The sequence below is a fragment of the Genypterus blacodes genome, unplaced genomic scaffold, assembly GCF_046128005.1.
Source record: "Genypterus blacodes isolate CSIRO-AG114 ecotype Tasmania unplaced genomic scaffold, CSIRO-AGI_Gbla_v1 ptg000305l_1, whole genome shotgun sequence".
NCBI classification, from domain to species: Eukaryota; Metazoa; Chordata; class Actinopteri; order Ophidiiformes; family Ophidiidae; genus Genypterus; species Genypterus blacodes.
Window position 1 is genome coordinate 185001 of NW_027467095.1, and position 18974 is coordinate 203974.

Consider the following 18974-nt stretch of genomic DNA (forward strand, 5'->3'; position numbering starts at 1 on the left):
GAACGTGTCTGATTCTTTGGAGGCGACAGTGAAAAACTTGAGGGCCGGCGAGAGCTACAGCTTCAGAGTGACGGCCTACAGCGAGACGGGGCCTGGAGATAGCTCCTCCCCTCTCACAGTCACCACGCAGCCTGACAGTAAGACACAAAACATACGCACACACACGCACGCAATGAACAAGAACTAAATGAACAATGAACAAAAATAATAAAGAAAATCAAAATGTTAACAATGTGAACAAATATTCAATAGATTACAAACATTGGTTCTTATAGTCGTTCAGGGTCAATCAAAGCTGTGTGAAGTACAAACTGATCTGAAGGCCACCTGCCGTGTTGTCATGATGGTTAGAGAGACTCAGACTCGAGTGTATACAGAGTTCTAATTATCACACTGTTATTGGATAAAGAAGTCTAAGTGTTTGTAATAGCAATCAGCTTTGATGACTCATTTCCCTCTGGGGGCGCAGAGCCCTAACCCCAATGCGATAAGCACAGAGGTCACCTGGATTCTCCAAACGTGTCCTTGACTGAAGCACAAAGCAAACCTGGAGCTGTACTACACAGGAAAAGTAGACCTCTGCCTTGTTTGCGTTGGCTTGTTTGACAAAAATATTAACACCAAAATCAGGCTTAGTCAACAAAATCAACACACCGCTGCTCCCATAAAAAGTGCCTGTCTGCAAAAACGAGCCTATAGCAGACGAGATGGAATGTCTTATGAAGAAGCAAAGAGCCACAAAGAGCAACAGAACCGCTGCAAATAATCCCAAAGAGGCAGAAAAGTGTGAATTGTGTGAATGAGTAAATGAATACATTTACCTTACTGCTCAATGACCCGACTCCGTACAGTGTTTATGTGTGTGTAAAGTATGAGGCATTCGTGTCAGAAATACATCATGCAATGCGTGTCATTAATGTTTCGTGTTGATTGAATACTACCTGAGATCAATACCTCAGATTCATCATTATTCTCTTTATTGTTGTAGTTTAGGGCAAAGATGATGCTGATTTAGAGTAGATAAATATCCTGGCCCCGCCTCCTGGCCCCTCCTTATACGAGGAGACCCCCCAAAGATTCTTCAAGGGGATCCTGTAGGTATGGTGACGCTGTTTAACAAAGGAGCTGATTGGTCATCAGGCGGTGCTTTATATTTCAGACCAATTAAGCTCTAACATCTGCTGCTCTGTACCAGGCTTGCCGTGGAGCACGAGTTACTGTGGCAACAGAGATCAGAAGTGAGTCAGCCTCATGACATCAAAACATCTGTCTGAAGTTAGCTACCTAAACTATGCATTTCACTTCGTAGTACAGACCTCAGCTCACACCAGGTTTGGAGCGGAAGTTGCTATGGCGATATTCATCAGTTTAAAGTCAGTTGCTATTTCAGATCCTGAAAACATGGATTTAAACCCCAAGTAAGTTTGCTGAGTGCCAAACTCTGCTTGGTAGTTTCCCACTCTGCTCCCCAGCAGCGTCCGCTCTCTGCCTGCTGAGCTCCCATGTATGTTTATGTTTATGTACAGTCCAGGTTCCCAGCAGCGTCGTTTCTCTCCGTGCTGAGCCTGTGTCTCCAACTTCGGTGCAGCTGAGCTGGGAACCTCCAGCGGAACCAAATGCTCCCCTGCTGGGGTACAGAGTGATATGGACCGAGAGCCCCACAGCTAAGGAGCAGGTACTGCAGCTATCAACACATTTTATGATGCTGCAGCATTTACACTTTCTGAGATCATTCTGTTTCAGTGGACATCAATCAATCAATTCATCTCTGCCTGAATAGAGGAAAAATGCAGTTGATTCTACAATCTACATGTAAAGAGTGATCTAACTTCAACATTACACGAGCATGAAAACAACAAACATGACAAAACCTCCTTCATGCCCTCTGGGTCATGCCTCAAGGTCAAGTGTTAAGATTCTCAGCTCTGATACGTAATTTATCATTCATCATTCAGTTTTGTTTGCATATTGTGGAATGTTTTTCCAGCAAGTTCCAAATGGCTTATAGTTCAGGAGTGGTAGACCAAAAAGTAGAAGTGGTTATTGCAGCACCACCATCGGGCCCATTAGTGTCATTTGTCCTGTCCAGGAGTGGATAAAATTCTGTTCATTCTAGTTATTGTAGCTTTTTTGGCATCAGAGATCCAGATACTGTTAGCAGAAAAGAATAATAATATCTGGGATGTGCAGTTTCTGACAATATACTGCATGTGTATAGATATATGCCAACAGAAGAAATCCAGGAAAAACTGATTCTATTGTTCAGGAGCTATAGATATAAGTGTGAAATAAGAGTCAGCTGAAAGAACATGACGCACCTCCAACTGAATGTGGAAATACCAACTTCATTGCCGAATCAGTACTGTGTACAACTGCTCCTCCATGTGGACATAAGATTGAATTAGGTCCACATGGAGGAGCCGCCTCAAGTCCGCCTGGAACCCAAAGAATTGCAAAACTAATACCTCCAGATAGGGTCGCTCTCTGTACACCAGCAGCATTTTAATTTCTATGGTGTAAAGCCAAACACTAAAGTAAAGACTCTCTTAAACTTGTGTAAATTGTATTTCCTTTATTCAGTTGTTCTCTCAATGAGAGAGAGATGTGCACAAACATTACACATGTCACAGTACTGTGTTCTTTTTGACTCCAAGGGAGCAGGAAATTGGTTAACAGCAGTCTAATTGCATTCAAAGTGTAGCTAAAAGTGCGTTCTTAGTCTGGATTTCAAGATCGCAAGAGAGTTTACATCTGTAATGTGATCAAGTTTAGTTAAAAGAAAATGAGTCACATGACACGAGTCCAGCCACAGCTGGAGTGATATGTACACATTTATCTTACAGTATCTATGTACTACCAGCTGCTGTGGTAGCAGGAAGGAACGTGTAGGAAAATATGTATCTATATGTACATATCTATGTGTATATATATTTATAGATATAAATATAAAACTATATTCTGTGTTTTGTCACCACTAGGGGGAGCAGAACATGAAGGTGGATGTGATTGGCTGCAGGTTAAATGAGGGTGATATCTGATTGTTTATTCCAGATGGTGGAGGTAAACGCTCTGACCTATCAGATGGAAGGACTCGCTAAGTTCACCACCTACAGCGTACAGGTGATGGCGATCAATCGTTATGGACCAGGCCCCGCCTCCCAAAGCGTCAGTGTCATCACCCAATCAGATGGTGAGTTCAGTTTAACTTCTGTCCAGAACTCAGAAAGATACAAATATACCAGGTTTACTGATAAGTTCTGACTTTGTATGAACTTCTCACGTCAATTTTATTTAAATAAAGTGACTTTTTTGTGTGTTTGTGTGTATCTAAGTTAAACTTTTATTTCAAATTATTTTGATTGAACTTTCAAAATTCAAAGATTCATAAATTCTGTAAGATTAATGGTCAGAGTTTTATCGGGTCTGTTCATTTTGACATTCTTTACATTGCCACCAATTTTAGTTTTATATGTTTTGTTTCATTTTGTTTCACATGTTTAATATGGTTTATATGTTTCATGTTTTAGCGGTTTTATAGGTTTTCTGCTTCATATACATGTGGTGTTCATAAGTGAAGAATGACTGCTGAGGAGTCAGATCTTGAGTTTGACCTTTGATCTTCATCTTGACCCAATCAGTTCCCAGTGCTCCTCCTCAGAACGTCAGCTTGGAGGTCGTCTTGTCTAGGGTGAGTTATGTACATGTGGGTATGTACATATACACAAGCAGTCGCACAGTGGAGAGCTCACAAACATGTGCTGTGTGTGTGTGTGTGTGTGTGTGTGTGTGTGTGTGTGTGTGTGGGGGTGAGTGTTGGGGTTGGCTTGTTAACATGCAAATAAAGCAATTAAAATTCAATGCAACACACATCCAAACATACACAGCCACTCATGGGAACACACAAACAGAAAAAACAAGCAGCTCAGTACTGAGCTGATGTGAACCAATGAAAAGAGAAAGAGCAGAGAAAGCTGCTGACACAGAGGTCAGGTGATTGATTCCTTACTTTCCTGTTTTAGAGTATTAAGGTGTCATGGCAGCCGCCCCCTCGCGGTGCCCAAAATGGCATCATCACTGCCTACAAGATCAAATACAGGAAGACTGGTCGCCGTGGAGACCAGGAGGCCATCGAACCCAACAACTTGTGGTACCTGTTCACAGGTGATTTGAACTTTTTTTGTCTTTTAATTTGACACTTCATTCAAAACGTTTACATTTATAGCAACATATAGTAGAGAAGGAGAGTTCACATTGGAAACTGGTCCACACCCAAACACAAGAAGAGCAACCTGGTGTACGCACTCCAATGGAGTGAGGACCACAGACCTGTACATCGGGAAAACCAAACAGCCATTAAACAAATGCAGTCTGTCTCACTCGTCTCTCTGTCTCTCTCACCCTCTCTCCCTCTGTCTCTCTGTCTCTTTCTCTCCCTGTCTCTCTGTCTCTGTCTCTTTCTGTCTCTGTCTCTCTCGTCTCTCTTTCTGTCTGTCTTTGTCTCTCCCTCTCCCTCTCCCTCTCCCTCTCTCTGTCTCTTTCTCTCCCTCTCTGTCTCTGTCTCTCTCTGTCTCTTTCTCTCCCTCTCTGTCTCTGTCTCCATCTGTCTCCTGTGTCAGGTCTGGATAAAGGCAGTCAGTATAGTTTTCAGGTTGCCGCTCTGACGGCCAATGGGACGGGTCCATCCACTGAGTGGTACACAGCTGAGACACCCGAGAACGACCTTGATGGTAAGAGTGTGTGTGTCTGTGTATCTGTGTGTGTGTGTGTGTGTATATCTTTGTGTGTCTGTGGTGTGTGTACAGATGTTTAAGCAGCTGTTGAATGGAGCTTCTTGTGTGTGGTTGAAGCAGCAGAGATTTTAAAAAACAAACTGCGTTCACACTAACAAAGTTTCATGGCAACACAAGACAAAATCTGATTAAAATTGATTTTCACTCAATGAATTGAAGTCAAGTTTTCCCTTAACACCTTGAGGGTGGGGCTAATGTGATTTAAGGTCAGATAATCTGCTGTAATGTGACACTGAGGCCACACACTGCTAACAGGGTTAGCTTCTTTTAGCTCCAAATACCACTTCCAAGAGATTTTGTTTATCATTAACAGATAGAATGTGGATCTTGTACGAGTCTCCATCAAGTGTATGAGAGAAGGAACAGCATGTGTATGTACATTGTTTCCTGCATTGATGGTGGTTAGCTGTGTAGCATACAGCATTCACTGCAGCCAACAGCATTAGCATGTGTTAACTGTGACTGCTTCTATTCTTTTGTTTTGCAGAGAGCCAGGTTCCAGACCAGCCCAGCTCTCTGCATGTCAGGCCCCTCCCCAACAGCATCATCATGTCCTGGACTCCACCCCTCAGCCCCAATATCCTGGTCCGTGGTTACATCATTGGATACGGTGTGGGCAGTCCGTACGCAGAGACGATTCGTGTGGACAGCAAGCAGAGATACTACGCCATCGAAAACCTGGGTGAGCTCCCAGGAGCTGCTGGGGGTGGGATGAAATTATTTCTTGATCTGGATCCACATAGACCACATGGACCTACGGGACACAAAACTAGATCCTCTTTGGGGACATCAGGAAGTTTAACAGATTGATTGTTCATTGAAATATATTTATATTTATCATTTACCATGCTGCTGTAGTGCTACAAGACAAATCATCCGTCCAGACGTTTATCCAGCCGTCCGTCCGTCCATCCAACTGTCCAGCCATCTGTCTATCCACCCGTCCATCCAGCTGTCTATCCACCCTAACCATCCAGCTGTCCATCCACCCGTCCATCCAGCTGTCCATACTTCCATGTCTGCTTCCATCATAGTGCCATCGTGAGGAAGTTTCATTGTGCATATTGAGAAAGTCATTAATTTAGTTCATATGTGGTGGGAAAATTGTTGTCTCAGTCTTGATTTGAAGGATTCATATCATATAACACACATGTGCCATGTATGTGCACATGTATGTTTATTTACATGACATTACACATTTATGGCCATTAATTCATGTGGCGAGGCATCAGGGTTCACTCATCACAGGAAGAGATGAAGACTTGCAGGGAGCATTTCATGCACCAGGGTTGACTGATAAATAGTGAGCCTAATTCTGAGATTCATTTGTTCTGATTTATTTTCCAACCCAGATAGTGGGACATAAACATGATTCCGGTGATTCTCTCTCTCTCTCTCTTACTCTCTCACTCTCTCTTGTATACAGAGCCCAGTTCTCATTACGTCATCTCCCTGAAGGCCTTTAATAATGCAGGTGAAGGAGTTCCTCTTTATGAGAGCGCAGTCACTCGCTCTCTCACAGGTAAGAACTTAAGTTACTGCCACGATACAGTCTGTAGGAAACCACGCCCCCTTCTTCTCCATGACTCCTCCCACCTGAGAACATGAGAACACTTTATTAAGAAGTCAATATGAATCAGTAAATGATTTTTTTCCAGTTATTGAATTACAACTATGTTTGATTTAATTTGTATTTATGAGTTAGTTTCTGCATGTTTATGTGTGTATTCGTCACAGTTTTCTACTTTTTAATAGTGTCTCTGTTGGTAGGTTTGACCTTTGACCTTGCTGTGCTGAAGTGTTGTTGTTTTTCTGCTTCCTGTCTGCCTTTTCCTGTTGGCGCCTGCGAGGGGTGACTGTGTCTTCTTCTTCTTACTCTTTCTTTCTTTCTTTCTTTTGTCACTCTTTCATGCCATCGTATTCAAACCTGCCGATCACTGATGTGTTCATGCTTTTATTTACTTTTCATTTTGCTTTTATGTGTAACATCAAACACGTTTTCACGTCTTCATCCTTTCAATTCCTGTATGACCCCATGAACCCGCTCAGACCCTGTAGACCCCTCTGAGGACGATCTCTTCCACCTCTTTGATAAATACCCCACCCCCATCCCAGACACCAGCACCCCCATCATTCCTCCTGTGGGGGTACAAGCCGTGGCTCTGTCCCCTGATTCGGTTCGTGTGTCCTGGGCCGATAACTCCATGAGCAAGAACCAGAAGAGCTCAGATGTCCGATACTACTCACTCAAGTGGAAGACCAGCTACTCCTCCAGCGGAAAGTACAAGGTTCACAAACAAAGACACACACACACACACACACACACACACACACACACACATGCACACGCCATTATCATCATTGGCAATCACTGGGAAGCAAACGTGGTTGTGAGGCTTTTTGTTTTGGTTATTGTGATTTGCTTCTCTAGAGACTTCTGCCCATGTTCAGCTCTTCCCAGTTGTCCAGACATGGGAGGCATTGGTTTTTGATGTATTCTCATCTTTAATGTAGTATGTCTCACCATCAATCACAGGTCTTGCAGACAGGAGACTGCTGAGATAGTACGTGATCCATGTTCTCAAAGATAGTTCCTCCCACATAGATAGAGGGGGGCAACGGCGCATCCCTGTTTGACCCCAGTTTCTACTCTGATAGGGTATGTTTCAGAACCACTGTTGTGGATTACAGCTGCTTCTTCATGCAAGAGTAGGAGGGGGAGGATCTTGAGGTTCTTCTTTGGGTATCTGATGTTTGAGAGGACACACGAGAGGTCAGCCCATCTTTCATGGTCCAGCTAAGTTCAGCAGGGATTTGGTCCTTGGCCTGGATCTTTATAAGCAGAATAGGGGTGTGTCTTCAGAGGTTTCACTTTACGTCTCTTGGCTCTCTAGGTCACAGGTGTCAAACTCAAGTACAATTTCATTGTCAACTCAACTACATTTCCCACAACGCATGTCGGTTTTGTGACGGCATCCCGCCACATAAATGCAGCGTTTCCACATCACCGTCAGATCAGCGTTAGATCAGCGTTTAACAAAGGTGATTTTACGAGGATGGATTCTCTGATATTTTAGTAAATGATTCTTTCATGTAATCTCCGTTTGTCAACGGCTTTCCGTGCCTTACGATTTTCTCAAATTGGTCTTCTTGATCGATTTGCTCTCGTCAGCTTTCCACAGCAGTATCCAAATCGCTATTTTACGTTCATTTCCTGCTTTGTACTTTTCAGTAAATGCTGCGCATTTGTGCTGGAAACTTCTTTGAATATTTTGGCTTTTACTTCTCTTATTTATTATACTTTCTCTTTAATTTCTCTCCATATAGCAAGCATTATTATTAATTATTATTTCTCTCCTGTATTGTTGTCAGTGAAAGCAAATTGTAACTGTTCAGGCAGAATGAAACTCTCTGTTCCTCCAAGACTTTTTTTGCAGTTATCACAGATAGTGAGTCAGTTCAGTTCACATTTCTACACAGATGTGGAAATGTATGTACATTTAAAATCATTTCTAGATCTTGACAAGTTGTTTACAAATGTTCTGTCTCATTTGTAAGTAGTTGGGAGTTTGAATGTTTCAATAAATCTACATTCAAATTAAACTACACCTATGCCAGTAAATTGTTGGCCTCTTAGTTGGTAGATGAGTCTATTTGTGATGGATGAACCAACTCTGTGGTATCTGCTCTGATCATGAAGGGCTGCTCAGTCCTGTGACACACTCAACATACATGGAGCTCCCAGACTTCACAGTCCTGCTCCTGTTGGTAGTTTGGGGCGTGGGTGGATGACACACAGGCAGCCACCACACTGGGCTCTTCTTTTGCCTTGGTAACTGTTGTGCTCTGACCAGCTGTCACATTCTTTGGTCAAACATAAAACAAGCCAACACATCAAGTGTCCCTGCCTCCATAACACACACATGAGACTAAAGGAGGCCAGAGAGACAAAAGACAGACACAAAGGACACATAAAAGTCCCTTCATAGTCAGAAAACAATTATGTGTGCATGTGTGTTCAGTCTGCAGACACCACGGCTCTCAGCCACACCGTCACGGGTCTCAAACCAAACACCATGTATGAGTTCGCTGTTATGGTCACCAAAGGTCGCAAGTCCAGCACCTGGAGCATGACGGCACATGCTACCACCTATGAAGCAGGTAAGACACACATACACTGTGACAGAGAGAGAATGACTTGTGCTGTCTGTAATCGCTTTGAATTACGTTTTTGATTTTTATAAATTCCGTGTTGCTCTGATAAATGGATTTGATAGGTAAACCTCTCAGCTGATTAATTAGGCTATTTATATCTAATCCTCTTCCTCATACACTTCAACAAAAAGAAACTCCTGCTGTGCCCTGTAGTTAGGATTAAGGGTTTGGGTTTGTTAAAGGTCAAAGGTTAGAGGTCAGGCTTTGTGTCCGGATGTTTTCTTCTCTCCTTAGGTCTTGTTACTGCAGACCTCTTTTGTCATTGTTTTGTTTGCATGGGGGTTATTCTCAGCATGTCCTTAACATGTTGAGAGCCAAGAACCTTAGTTGTAGTCAAACAAGAGGATATAGATGGCAACAGAGGGAGCCTGGGTGAGGTATGGATGCACATTAGGTGTGAAGAGCTGGGTCTTTTTTATAGACAGAGGGGGACACAGCGGATTAAATGAACTTTGGTGACTCATTCCACCGCCTCAGGAACAGAATGAACCTAACCGATAAAAACGCTTTATTTTATTGGATTTTAGCCAATGAAATTTAAACATTACTCCCCCCGCCCCCCTTTGATCATTGTCAGCTCCTAGCTCCGCCCCAAAAGACCTGACAGTGATCAGTCGAGAAGGACGGCCGCGAGCCGTTTTAATCAGCTGGCAGCCGCCAATGGAGGCAAATGGTCGAATCACAGGTGAGAGAATCCATCAAAACATGATGGACCCCTTCAGCAAATTACAGTGCAGCATTGTGTGACTGAACAGGTTATCCAACTTTCTCTTCCTGTGTCACAGGTTACATCTTGTACTACACTCTGGATAAGAACATGCCGATCGACGATTGGCTAATGGAGGCGATTAGCGGTGATCGGCTCACACATCAGGTGGTCGACCTGAACCTGGACACCATTTATTATTTCAGGATTCAGGCCAAGAATGCTAAAGGAGTCGGCCCACTGTCTGAGCCGATACACTTCAGGACCACCAAAGGTCTGTACAGTGTGTGTGTGTGTGTGAGAGAGATTTATCTGTGTACATCTTCCTTTCTTATGTTTTTGTCTCTCTTTTGTTAGCTGAACATCCAGACAAGATGGCTAATGATCAAGGTAGGCTCTGTGTGTGTGTGTGTGTGTTTAGTTTGGCTGATAAAGTTGCTAAAATTTCACTGTGTTTGTAGTATTAATGAATGGAAAACTTACAGAACTTGGACTTGGAATCCAGGATTCGGAGCAGATTCTTAAGCTGTCCCTTTAGCTCCTCCTCCAAGGCCAAATGTTCAGGTTCTGACGTCAGCAGTTTATAAATGAATAAATTGTGCATTGGTGAGCCCTCCAGCTGTAACTCCAATGCTTCTTAAAGCAAACACACCTTCAGACACACAACATCAAATCAATAAATCAACTTTCTATTTCTATCAAATCCTGATGACTGGTGACTGAAGTGAGATGACGTTCAGATGTTTCATCTCTTATTTCTCTTCCTGGACTGTACTCATGTATTCATACATCTCACCCTTTCTGTGTTGGCTGTATCAAAAATGATTTAAACACCTTGTTCACTTCCTGTTGTGTTGTCTTCAGGCCGAGGAGGAGACCACGCCTACTGGCCGTCTGACAACAACCTGATTGACAGGGGCATCAATGGTAACACACTATACACACTGTAGTGTACCATTGTTTCCACATGACAACCAGTTGTCAAGCACAGTCGACAAAGGCCACATGCTTTCAATGCTTTAAGTGCTACGAATGCTTTAAATGCTTAAAATAAATATCAAAGCATTTAACACCTCCTTGAATAGATTAGTGTGTGTGTGTGTGTCATCTATTTGTCATGTCTAACTCCACTTCCTGTTGGTGTCATCACCAGAGTCTCCTATTGGTCAGATGCATCCACCACATGGCAGTGTGACGCCTCAGAAGAACAGTAACCTGCTGGTGATCATCGTGGTTACCATGGGAGCCGTCACAGTGGTCGTGGTTGTTATTGTGGCACTAATCTGCACAAGGCGATCATCAGCTCAACAGAGGAAGTAAGAGACTGATTGATCAGTTGCTAAGTAACCAACTGAAACCTTAACAAGGAAAAAAATCACTCAATGTGGGAAATCGTGGTTCCTCCCAGTGCACCTGCTGTCTCACCTCCTGTCTCACCTCCCATTTTACCTCATGTCTCACCTCCTGTCCTGCCTCCTGTCTTACCTCTTGTCTCGCCTCTGGTCTGACCTCCTGTCTCACCTCCTGTATTGCCTCTGGTCTCAGCTCCAGTCTCACCCACCTCTTTACTGTGTTCCATGCAGGAAGAGAGCGACCCACAGCGGCAGTAAGAGGAAGGGCAGCCAGAAGGAGCTCCGGCCTCCTGACCTGTGGATCCATCATGAAGAGATGGAGATGAAGAACATGGAGAAAGCTACAAGCTCTGTCCCCTCTGGTCGAGACACGCCCATCCAGAGCTGCCAGGACCTCCCACAAGTCGCACACAGTCAATCAGAGAGCCAGATGGGCAGCAAGAGCAGCCACTCAGGTAGAATTGATTATTTTACTCATTGGTCAAATTCTCATTATAGATGGTAATTAGAATTATAATGCCCCTCATTTTCATTACATCCATTTACTGATTAATTCATTCATTTGTTGAGGGTTATAGTGTACTTTAGTTGATAGTTCATATTTATTGATCAATCAGATCAATAGTATATTTTTTGCAACAGTTTCTGGGTTCTTCTGTTCAGATTCTTACTTTAGTTGATTGGAAACATGGAATCTCCACAATATGTTTAACAAAGTGATGGAGGAACTCAACATCTGCATATTAATATTCCTCTACACATTTCCTCTGATCAATCACTTCCATCATGTGATCATCAAAGTTCAACGCAATGATTCCCACTGACATCAAAATGATTTCATGATTTGTTAATATTCAACAGTTCTGTTTTGTTCGCATTTTTAATGTTGGAATTATTTGTTATTATAATGTTCTAGGCGCAGATGGTGATGAGGCATCCAGCAGTATATCGACATTAGAGCGCTCCATAGCTACCAGGAGGGGAACACGAGGAAAAATGATGATTCCTTTGGACTCACAACCTGGCAACACACGTATGTAACACAACTTCATGTGTCTATTTTTGTGTGCCGGTACTGCGTGTGTCACAGTAATCGCATTTCCTTTCATTCACAGCACAAGACCACATAGGGTTAAATCAGGAGAAACAAGCTTTTATCTGTGTGTGTGTGTGTGTGTGTGTGTGTGTGTGTGTGTGTCTTCAGTTGTTATCTGATCTGAGAGGAAATAGGAAACTTGACAGTAGCTTTGATTCCTTTCACTTTATAATGGTTTAATTTCATTTTAATTACAGTTGAACTCTTTGTTTATTTAATAACAGTGAAGATGCACAGAAGGAGAATCAGCATGTACCAGACGTGACACACCATAAGTGTTGGCAGCAAACAGACTGTCTGTCTCATTGTCTGTCTCTGTCTCTCTGTAGAGGTGGTGAGTGCGATTCCTGTCCCGTCTCTGGATTCATCTCAGTATCCAGGAATTCTTCCGTCTCCATCTTGTGGATTCACAAACAAATTTAGCCTGAGAGCCAACATGCCTTTGTCAGGGTACACACCAGGTACTACAGTACTACTCATACTACTGCTGATAACACAGAGGATACACACCAGTATTATAAAAGTAACTTGAGAAGTTATCTCTCTTCTTCCATTTGTTTTTCTTTTGTCCGCTATCCTTTAATCTTTCATCCCTCCTTCCTCCTTTTCCTTTGTTTTTATTGTCGTCTCTTTCAGTCTTCATACCATTTCTCCTTTTCTTGTGGTATTTGTGCTCTTCTTTTTTCTTCCTGTATTCCCCCGAAGTCCTCTCTCCATAAATTCACCCCTCCATCTCAACATGTCTTTTTCCTTTCCTTTTGTAATATTCTTAATCCCTCACTCTCTGTTTCCATAGCGATGACATCAGAGAGTTCTACCAATCCGATCCTCCAGCAGCAGCAGCCTCAGTCCCAGCAGCAGCCCCCCCTTCTCCCGCCAGGGGAAAATGCCACCGCTCCCTCTACCTGTGATGACACCCAAACAAGCACGGGGCGGACCATCCCAACTGCCTGCGTTCGCCCAACCCACCCGCTACGCAGCTTCACCAACCCACTGTTGCCACCGCCAATGGGTGCCATCGAACCGAAGGTGTTCACAGCGGCCATGATTCCACAGTCCAGTGAGTTCTGTCGGGCATCATTGGTTCCTGCTTCAGGAACCTATTTTTGAATGGTTCTGAGCAAAGAAGCGATTGTTGGTTGTTTACCATTAGCAGCTACCATTGTCCGCAGAGCATCATGACGTTGTATATTTAGTTTCTCAGTAGTGCTGAGTACCAGCACCGTGCTGGTAGATCATTGGTGAGACACTGAAGCCCTAACTGCTCCTGATGTGCAGGTTGGTATGAAGCTGCATCAGTGTGTGAGTGGTGATGTGAGGTCATTGTAAAGCGCTAGTTAAAGTAGCGCTTGTAGTTAAAATACACATTTACCATTTACATACTAGGTACTGCAGTACCACTTATGCTACTACTTATACTACAAGTACACTCCAGGTACTACAGCACTACCTGTACCACTGAGGGTACATGCCAGGTTTTGTTTTACTGTCAATCGTTCCTCAACAGCATTAAAATAAATGTCTCTTTGTATATAAAAGAAGTCATATATTTCAGCTTTAAGACTTCAGGATGTTTATTGATGAAGTAACACAGGGGCAAAGATTTTTGTGTTTTAATTTCTTTGTCTTTGTTTTGCTGTGAAGTGTAATTATTCAGTTGATTTAAGAGGTGAATGGCTGATTTTAAATAAGTTTGTACACATGATGTATAAAGAAAATGCAAACTGTTCTTGTGCACACACACACCTTGAATGTGTGTTACCTTTTTCAAGCTTCATCAGTAAATGTGGCGCGTTCTGATCATTTGCTGGTTAGGGTTAGGGTTAGGGTTAGGGATCATTTGCTTTTTAAGGATATTTCCCCTCTTTCATGCAGGTTCCAGCCTGACGAAGCCGGCTGTGAAGACAGCGTCTCTGGGACAGATCGGGAAGGCTCGCTCCCCCCTGCTTCCTGTTTCTGTGCCAACTGCGCCAGACTTTGCAGAGGATGGAGAAACGAAAGCTGCTGAGGATCCAGGGGCCAATGTAAGTCTGGATTCAAACTCGCAACCAAGACAAACTGTTAATCCACTTGATTTCTGAGCTGAAAACTAGTTGTAAACTTGAAATATGGTTTAATTCCCTAACCCACATTAACTTCACACTTAACCAACTCTAAAATGTCCTTAATTACTGAAGCTAGAGCCAAGGGTTCCTCCTCTGGGCAACACAGATACCGAAGCAGCTCCTGCTAAACAGTGTGGTTTGTTGTGTTCTCTCGCCTGGAGAAGCTGTGCAAAGCTGCAGGGCCGCGAGCGATCACAGGCTGAGGAAGCTTTATGCCAACTCGCACCTTCTCTTGACCTTTGTTAATGATGACTGCAAGCACATATCCACATCTCTGATATCCTTGTTTAGTGGAGTGTGTACAGAGACTTTAAGAAAGTTTTCTTTGTCACCACATCCATTTTGGAATTCAGAGTAGATCTCAGAAATCCTAGTCTTCACATCCTTTAGCAATTTACTGCTGATAAATTTGGTTTGATCTTATTTCATCTTATCCTTCACCAAATAATTTGTTGGAATGTGAACCTGAATTCCACTGTTCCCGTGGGTAATTTGACCTTCCCCTAAATCAAGGAGATAGCTCAAGAACTCGGTAGGTCCTCATGTTCACCTTCAGCTTGTGTTCCTGCATGAGAGGACAGAGGGGCGGCATCTGGATAAGATATTTGGCTCTTTGAGTCCTGCCTACTCTCTAACTGGGAGTGTCCTCCCCTGGTCTCCACCATCAGGACAACTTTGGCGCCCCCCGGGGCGATGAGACTCCATCTGGTCCTTCAGAGTTCTTACCACACACTCTGCATTAAAATGGCAGACCCTGAAGATCCATCTGCTCTCTTTGACCATCTGAGCCAGTGAGGACTCTGCTTAGATGGCACAGACACAGCTTGTGAAGATTGGGATCAGGATCTTATACCTTGAATGAGCAGCCATGGTCTGCTCTGATCTTAAAAGTAAAGGCCTCACATAGTTCTTTCTGTTTGTCATTCAACTTAGGATACAGAAACTTAGGATACAGATGTTAAGATTTAAGTCAGCTTGTTGTGGAGCAGTTGTAAAGTATGATAGCAACAGTCTCTCTGATGTTTCTTGAGGATACGTAGCTTAGCAGCAATCCACGCTCAGTCGTCCTCAAGCAAGCCTGTGGCCCGTCTCTTTGAAATGTATTAAGTAGTCCCACTGGAAGTTCCCATTGCACACCTACAAGAGCCTCTGAGACATCTCATTCTAAATCCATGGGCATTAATATGGAATTGGTCCCCCTTTGCAGCTATAACAGCTTCCACTCTTCTGTGAAGGCTTTCTTCTAGAGTTTGTGTGTGTGTCTGTGTAAAGCTTTGCCAATTGATCCAGAAAAGCATTTGTGAGCTCAGCCTGGCTCGCCATCTCTGTTCTAGTTCATCCCAAAGGTGTTGGATAGGGATGAGTTCAAGGCTCTGTGCGGGCTGGAGAAGGGAAGAGGTGATGGAAAGAGGAGTAGGACAGGATGAGAGAAAGAAAGAAGCATAAAGAAGAAAGGAAAATGAGGATGGTTGGAGCGAAGAGAAATGAGGAAGAGATGCTGAGGAAAAGAGGAGAAAAAGCTTGGCAAATTGGTTGAGAAGAAGACCTGGGAAAAGATATGACAAAAGAAAGGATAGTTGACAAAGAAGAGAGAGAGAAGAAGGTGAGGAATACATCAATGGTGTGATGAAGGAGAAGGATGGAAAGGAAATAAGAGAGGAGATAAATGACAAAACCATTTTGGTCATGGAGACTCATTAAATATTCATGTCTAACTGTGACAACAGGACTGGGGAGGACGGGATCGCTACGACAACAAGAAGAGAGGGATGCTTCAGCAGGGAGAGAATGGAGAGAGGGAGGTGGCAAGAGGGAGGAAGGAAGAAGAGTAGGAAGGAAGCTGTTTTGAGGAGTGGGTGTTGCTGTGGCAACGGGAGGAGAGATTCCTTGAGGGAAAGACAGACCTACCTATCTGTCTGTCTCTCACCCTATTTTGCTCGCCCCTCTGTCCCTCTCTCGTCTCTCTCCCTCCCTCCCCTTGTCTCTCTCTCCATCTCTCTCCCTCCCTCCCTCCCTCCCCCTGTCTCTCTCTCCGTCTCTATCTCCCTTCCCCCTGTCTCTCCCTCCGTCTCTCTCCCTCACTCCCCCTGTCTCTCTCTCCGTCTCTCTCCCTCACTCTCCCCGAACCTTCAAGTGTGAGACGAAAGTGCAAAGTGACAAGTGAAAACAGAGACAAAAAAACAAACAAACCAAATATGGATCAGCATAGACGCAGAATCAAGCAGAAATGGGCATTGTTCCTTTAATCCCTCAGTCTGATTGGCGGAGCACAGCGCCCCTTGGCCACCTGTCAGTGGACTATCAGATAGATTTTCACCTCTGGTCTGTTTTTGTCTTTCAGGTATACGAGCAGGATGACCTTTCAGAGCAAATGGCCAGTCTAGAGGGTCTGATGAAACAGCTGAATGCCATCACTGGCTCTGCCTTCTAACCTCTGACCCTGGCCCTGCCCAGCCACGCTACACTCTTTTCCAGCTCTGACTGTCTGCTATCTTTTGGGAAGGTTGATCTCACTATGAAAACCTCTCAATCTGGATTTCTCTGACGGGTAAACTGGGTGAGATTGGTTAAGAGTCTACTGTTCTGGATGGAATACAGGCAAGAATTACAGAGTGGACAGACTAACTGCAGCACCGTGGTGTGGAGGGTGGAGGGTGGAGTGAACCTGACTCTCCATCCTCTCAGCACCATTCAGGAAGGAAGGATTATCTCATAAACAGACTAAAACTATTCAAATCCCTCCTCTTCCTCTTCTATGTGGACTTTGTTACTGTGACTTCACACCTTTTCATGCTCGCTAGTGGAACTATTCCATCCTTCTTTAGGTTCATCAGTCGTTGGACGTGTACGTGTTCGTACTGCCACCGCGAGCTGCACTATGGATTAGTGAACCAAATCTTTATTTTCCTCACTTGGATCTCAGTCACATGTGGTTGTGATGTGAGGTGGATCCCAGTTGCCTCTCCAGCATCTTTGTCTTATTTCTCTGTCATACGACAAACAACTTGAAGTTCAGTGACCCAGCCATCACCTACAACCCTTAAAAAATTCAATGTTGATTTGTAGAACAAGAATGTGTTAGTTAGACCATCTGAACTGTAAGGATCTGGACCTATTTTCTCTCCCAGACCTCAATATTGACCCCTACCAACTCAAATCTTTCCCTTGTGTAAAGCCAAATTCCCAGCTTAGGACAGGTTCACGTTTCTTGTTTCTGGTCCTTGTCCAAGTCTGGACTGTAAGTCTGATAAGCGGTAAAATAATGTTTCAAAGATTTAAAACCTGAGCATACTGTTGTGGCGTCCTGAGATCAATAATATGTCGGTTCTGATGTCACTTGGTGAAGATGCTGAGATTCTCTTAATGCCTTGGTTTCCGTGTCGATGTGATCTTTGATGCAGCATTGCCACCTGCAGGTCAGAGTACATACATGCAGCAGTTCTTACACAAGGAGGAAGGTCAGGTGATGGCTGTGGCTTTGACGTTATGGATTTATGCTGTAGGTAGCAAACATGCTCAGATATCCGCTGGGATCAGGCTCTGGCTGTGATAATGACCCGAGTGTTTTTCCTTTCACTGTTGATCCTATATGAGAGGTTTGAGTAACGTGAAATAGACTTTATTTTTAGTGAAAACATTAAATGTCCACAATTGCTGACAAACATTGAAGAGAGAATCTGTGTCTCTGAGTGTGCTAGCTTGATAACGTCGCATGTTTGAACTAATCAGATGCGATGTAATCAGTTGGGTTGAGGATGGAGACATCACGGTTTGGTCAACAATACGCAGTGTGTAATATCAGCTGAGAGGACACAGTGGAAATGCTTTGATCATGGAACAGTCTGGAACAAATCATTATCCAGTCAGATCACGACTCCACCAGCTCGGCCATCCAACCCGGTAAGAATAAAGTCAAACCACACAACAGACATTTTATACGTCTCCTTTCTAAGTTACTTTCTGTCAATTTGCTGCCAACAGAAGCATCCACAAGGGGGCGCTGCTCTGTCTGATCGGAATGATGTTTGAAGCTTCCATTTGTGAAGGGGGAATAGGATTAGAGACTGAAGATGACGATGATGATGATGATGATGATTATAACAATATAAGTCATTAAGGTTCAGAGCAGAAGAGTGATGACGCAGATGAGGATGATCACTTTAACACGTTTACCTCGGTGGAAAAGCCTCCAGCTTAGTTTTCACTTCAGGACTTCAGTTTTTATAGAAAATTCAAAAAAAAGCTACAAAAACAGATTTCAGACATATTTCCACATAGGATATTTTTACATTTGCTGTTTTTCAGATCAGGTTTTTTAGAACATTTTGAAGCCTTTCAAAGCATTATTTCTCAAACTGTGATACTGTTTCTATTAGTATGAAATACATCTGTATGTTTTATTTACATGTGTGAAGCCAAGTTTACTCAATAAGTCTTTAAATTGTAATAATAGATCAAGTTTAAATAAGTAGCCCCATATTTTTTTGCCATCCAGTTTATCTCCTCTCATTTTCACTGATTTTAAGATTCAACATTAACATTGATTGAAAAATAAAAAGTGAAAGCTTTTGGTGGTCATGGGAAGCTGCAGCTGTTTGCTGCTTGATCACCTCTGATTAAAGAAATGAGTACATTTGTATTGACACATGAAAAGAAAAAAAGGTAAATCTTTGATCACTAAAACATAAACACTGATGACCTCACGAGAAC

General features: G+C 43.3%; 1 protein-coding gene across 1 annotated transcript in view; it reads left to right on the forward strand.

Annotated features, from left to right (window-relative positions):
- dcc (DCC netrin 1 receptor) overlaps positions 1-18674 on the forward strand; it is a 38896-nt gene extending 20222 nt beyond the window's left edge. Inside the window, exons 9-29 of the mRNA XM_076137373.1 lie at positions 1-137; positions 1527-1675; positions 3052-3190; positions 3639-3688; positions 4020-4161; positions 4617-4727; positions 5278-5472; positions 6217-6312; positions 6840-7078; positions 8813-8951; positions 9583-9690; positions 9791-9985; positions 10069-10101; positions 10576-10638; positions 10865-11027; positions 11295-11518; positions 11980-12096; positions 12489-12620; positions 12956-13219; positions 14035-14183; positions 16606-18674. The exon at positions 1-137 is cut by the window's left edge and continues 12 nt beyond it. Of these exons, the coding sequence (XP_075993488.1) occupies positions 1-137; positions 1527-1675; positions 3052-3190; positions 3639-3688; positions 4020-4161; positions 4617-4727; positions 5278-5472; positions 6217-6312; positions 6840-7078; positions 8813-8951; positions 9583-9690; positions 9791-9985; positions 10069-10101; positions 10576-10638; positions 10865-11027; positions 11295-11518; positions 11980-12096; positions 12489-12620; positions 12956-13219; positions 14035-14183; positions 16606-16695 (2935 nt within the window). The 3' untranslated portion in view covers positions 16696-18674. The remainder of the gene's footprint in view (positions 138-1526; positions 1676-3051; positions 3191-3638; positions 3689-4019; positions 4162-4616; positions 4728-5277; positions 5473-6216; positions 6313-6839; positions 7079-8812; positions 8952-9582; positions 9691-9790; positions 9986-10068; positions 10102-10575; positions 10639-10864; positions 11028-11294; positions 11519-11979; positions 12097-12488; positions 12621-12955; positions 13220-14034; positions 14184-16605) is intronic.
- Positions 18675-18974: the final 300 nt, after the last annotated feature.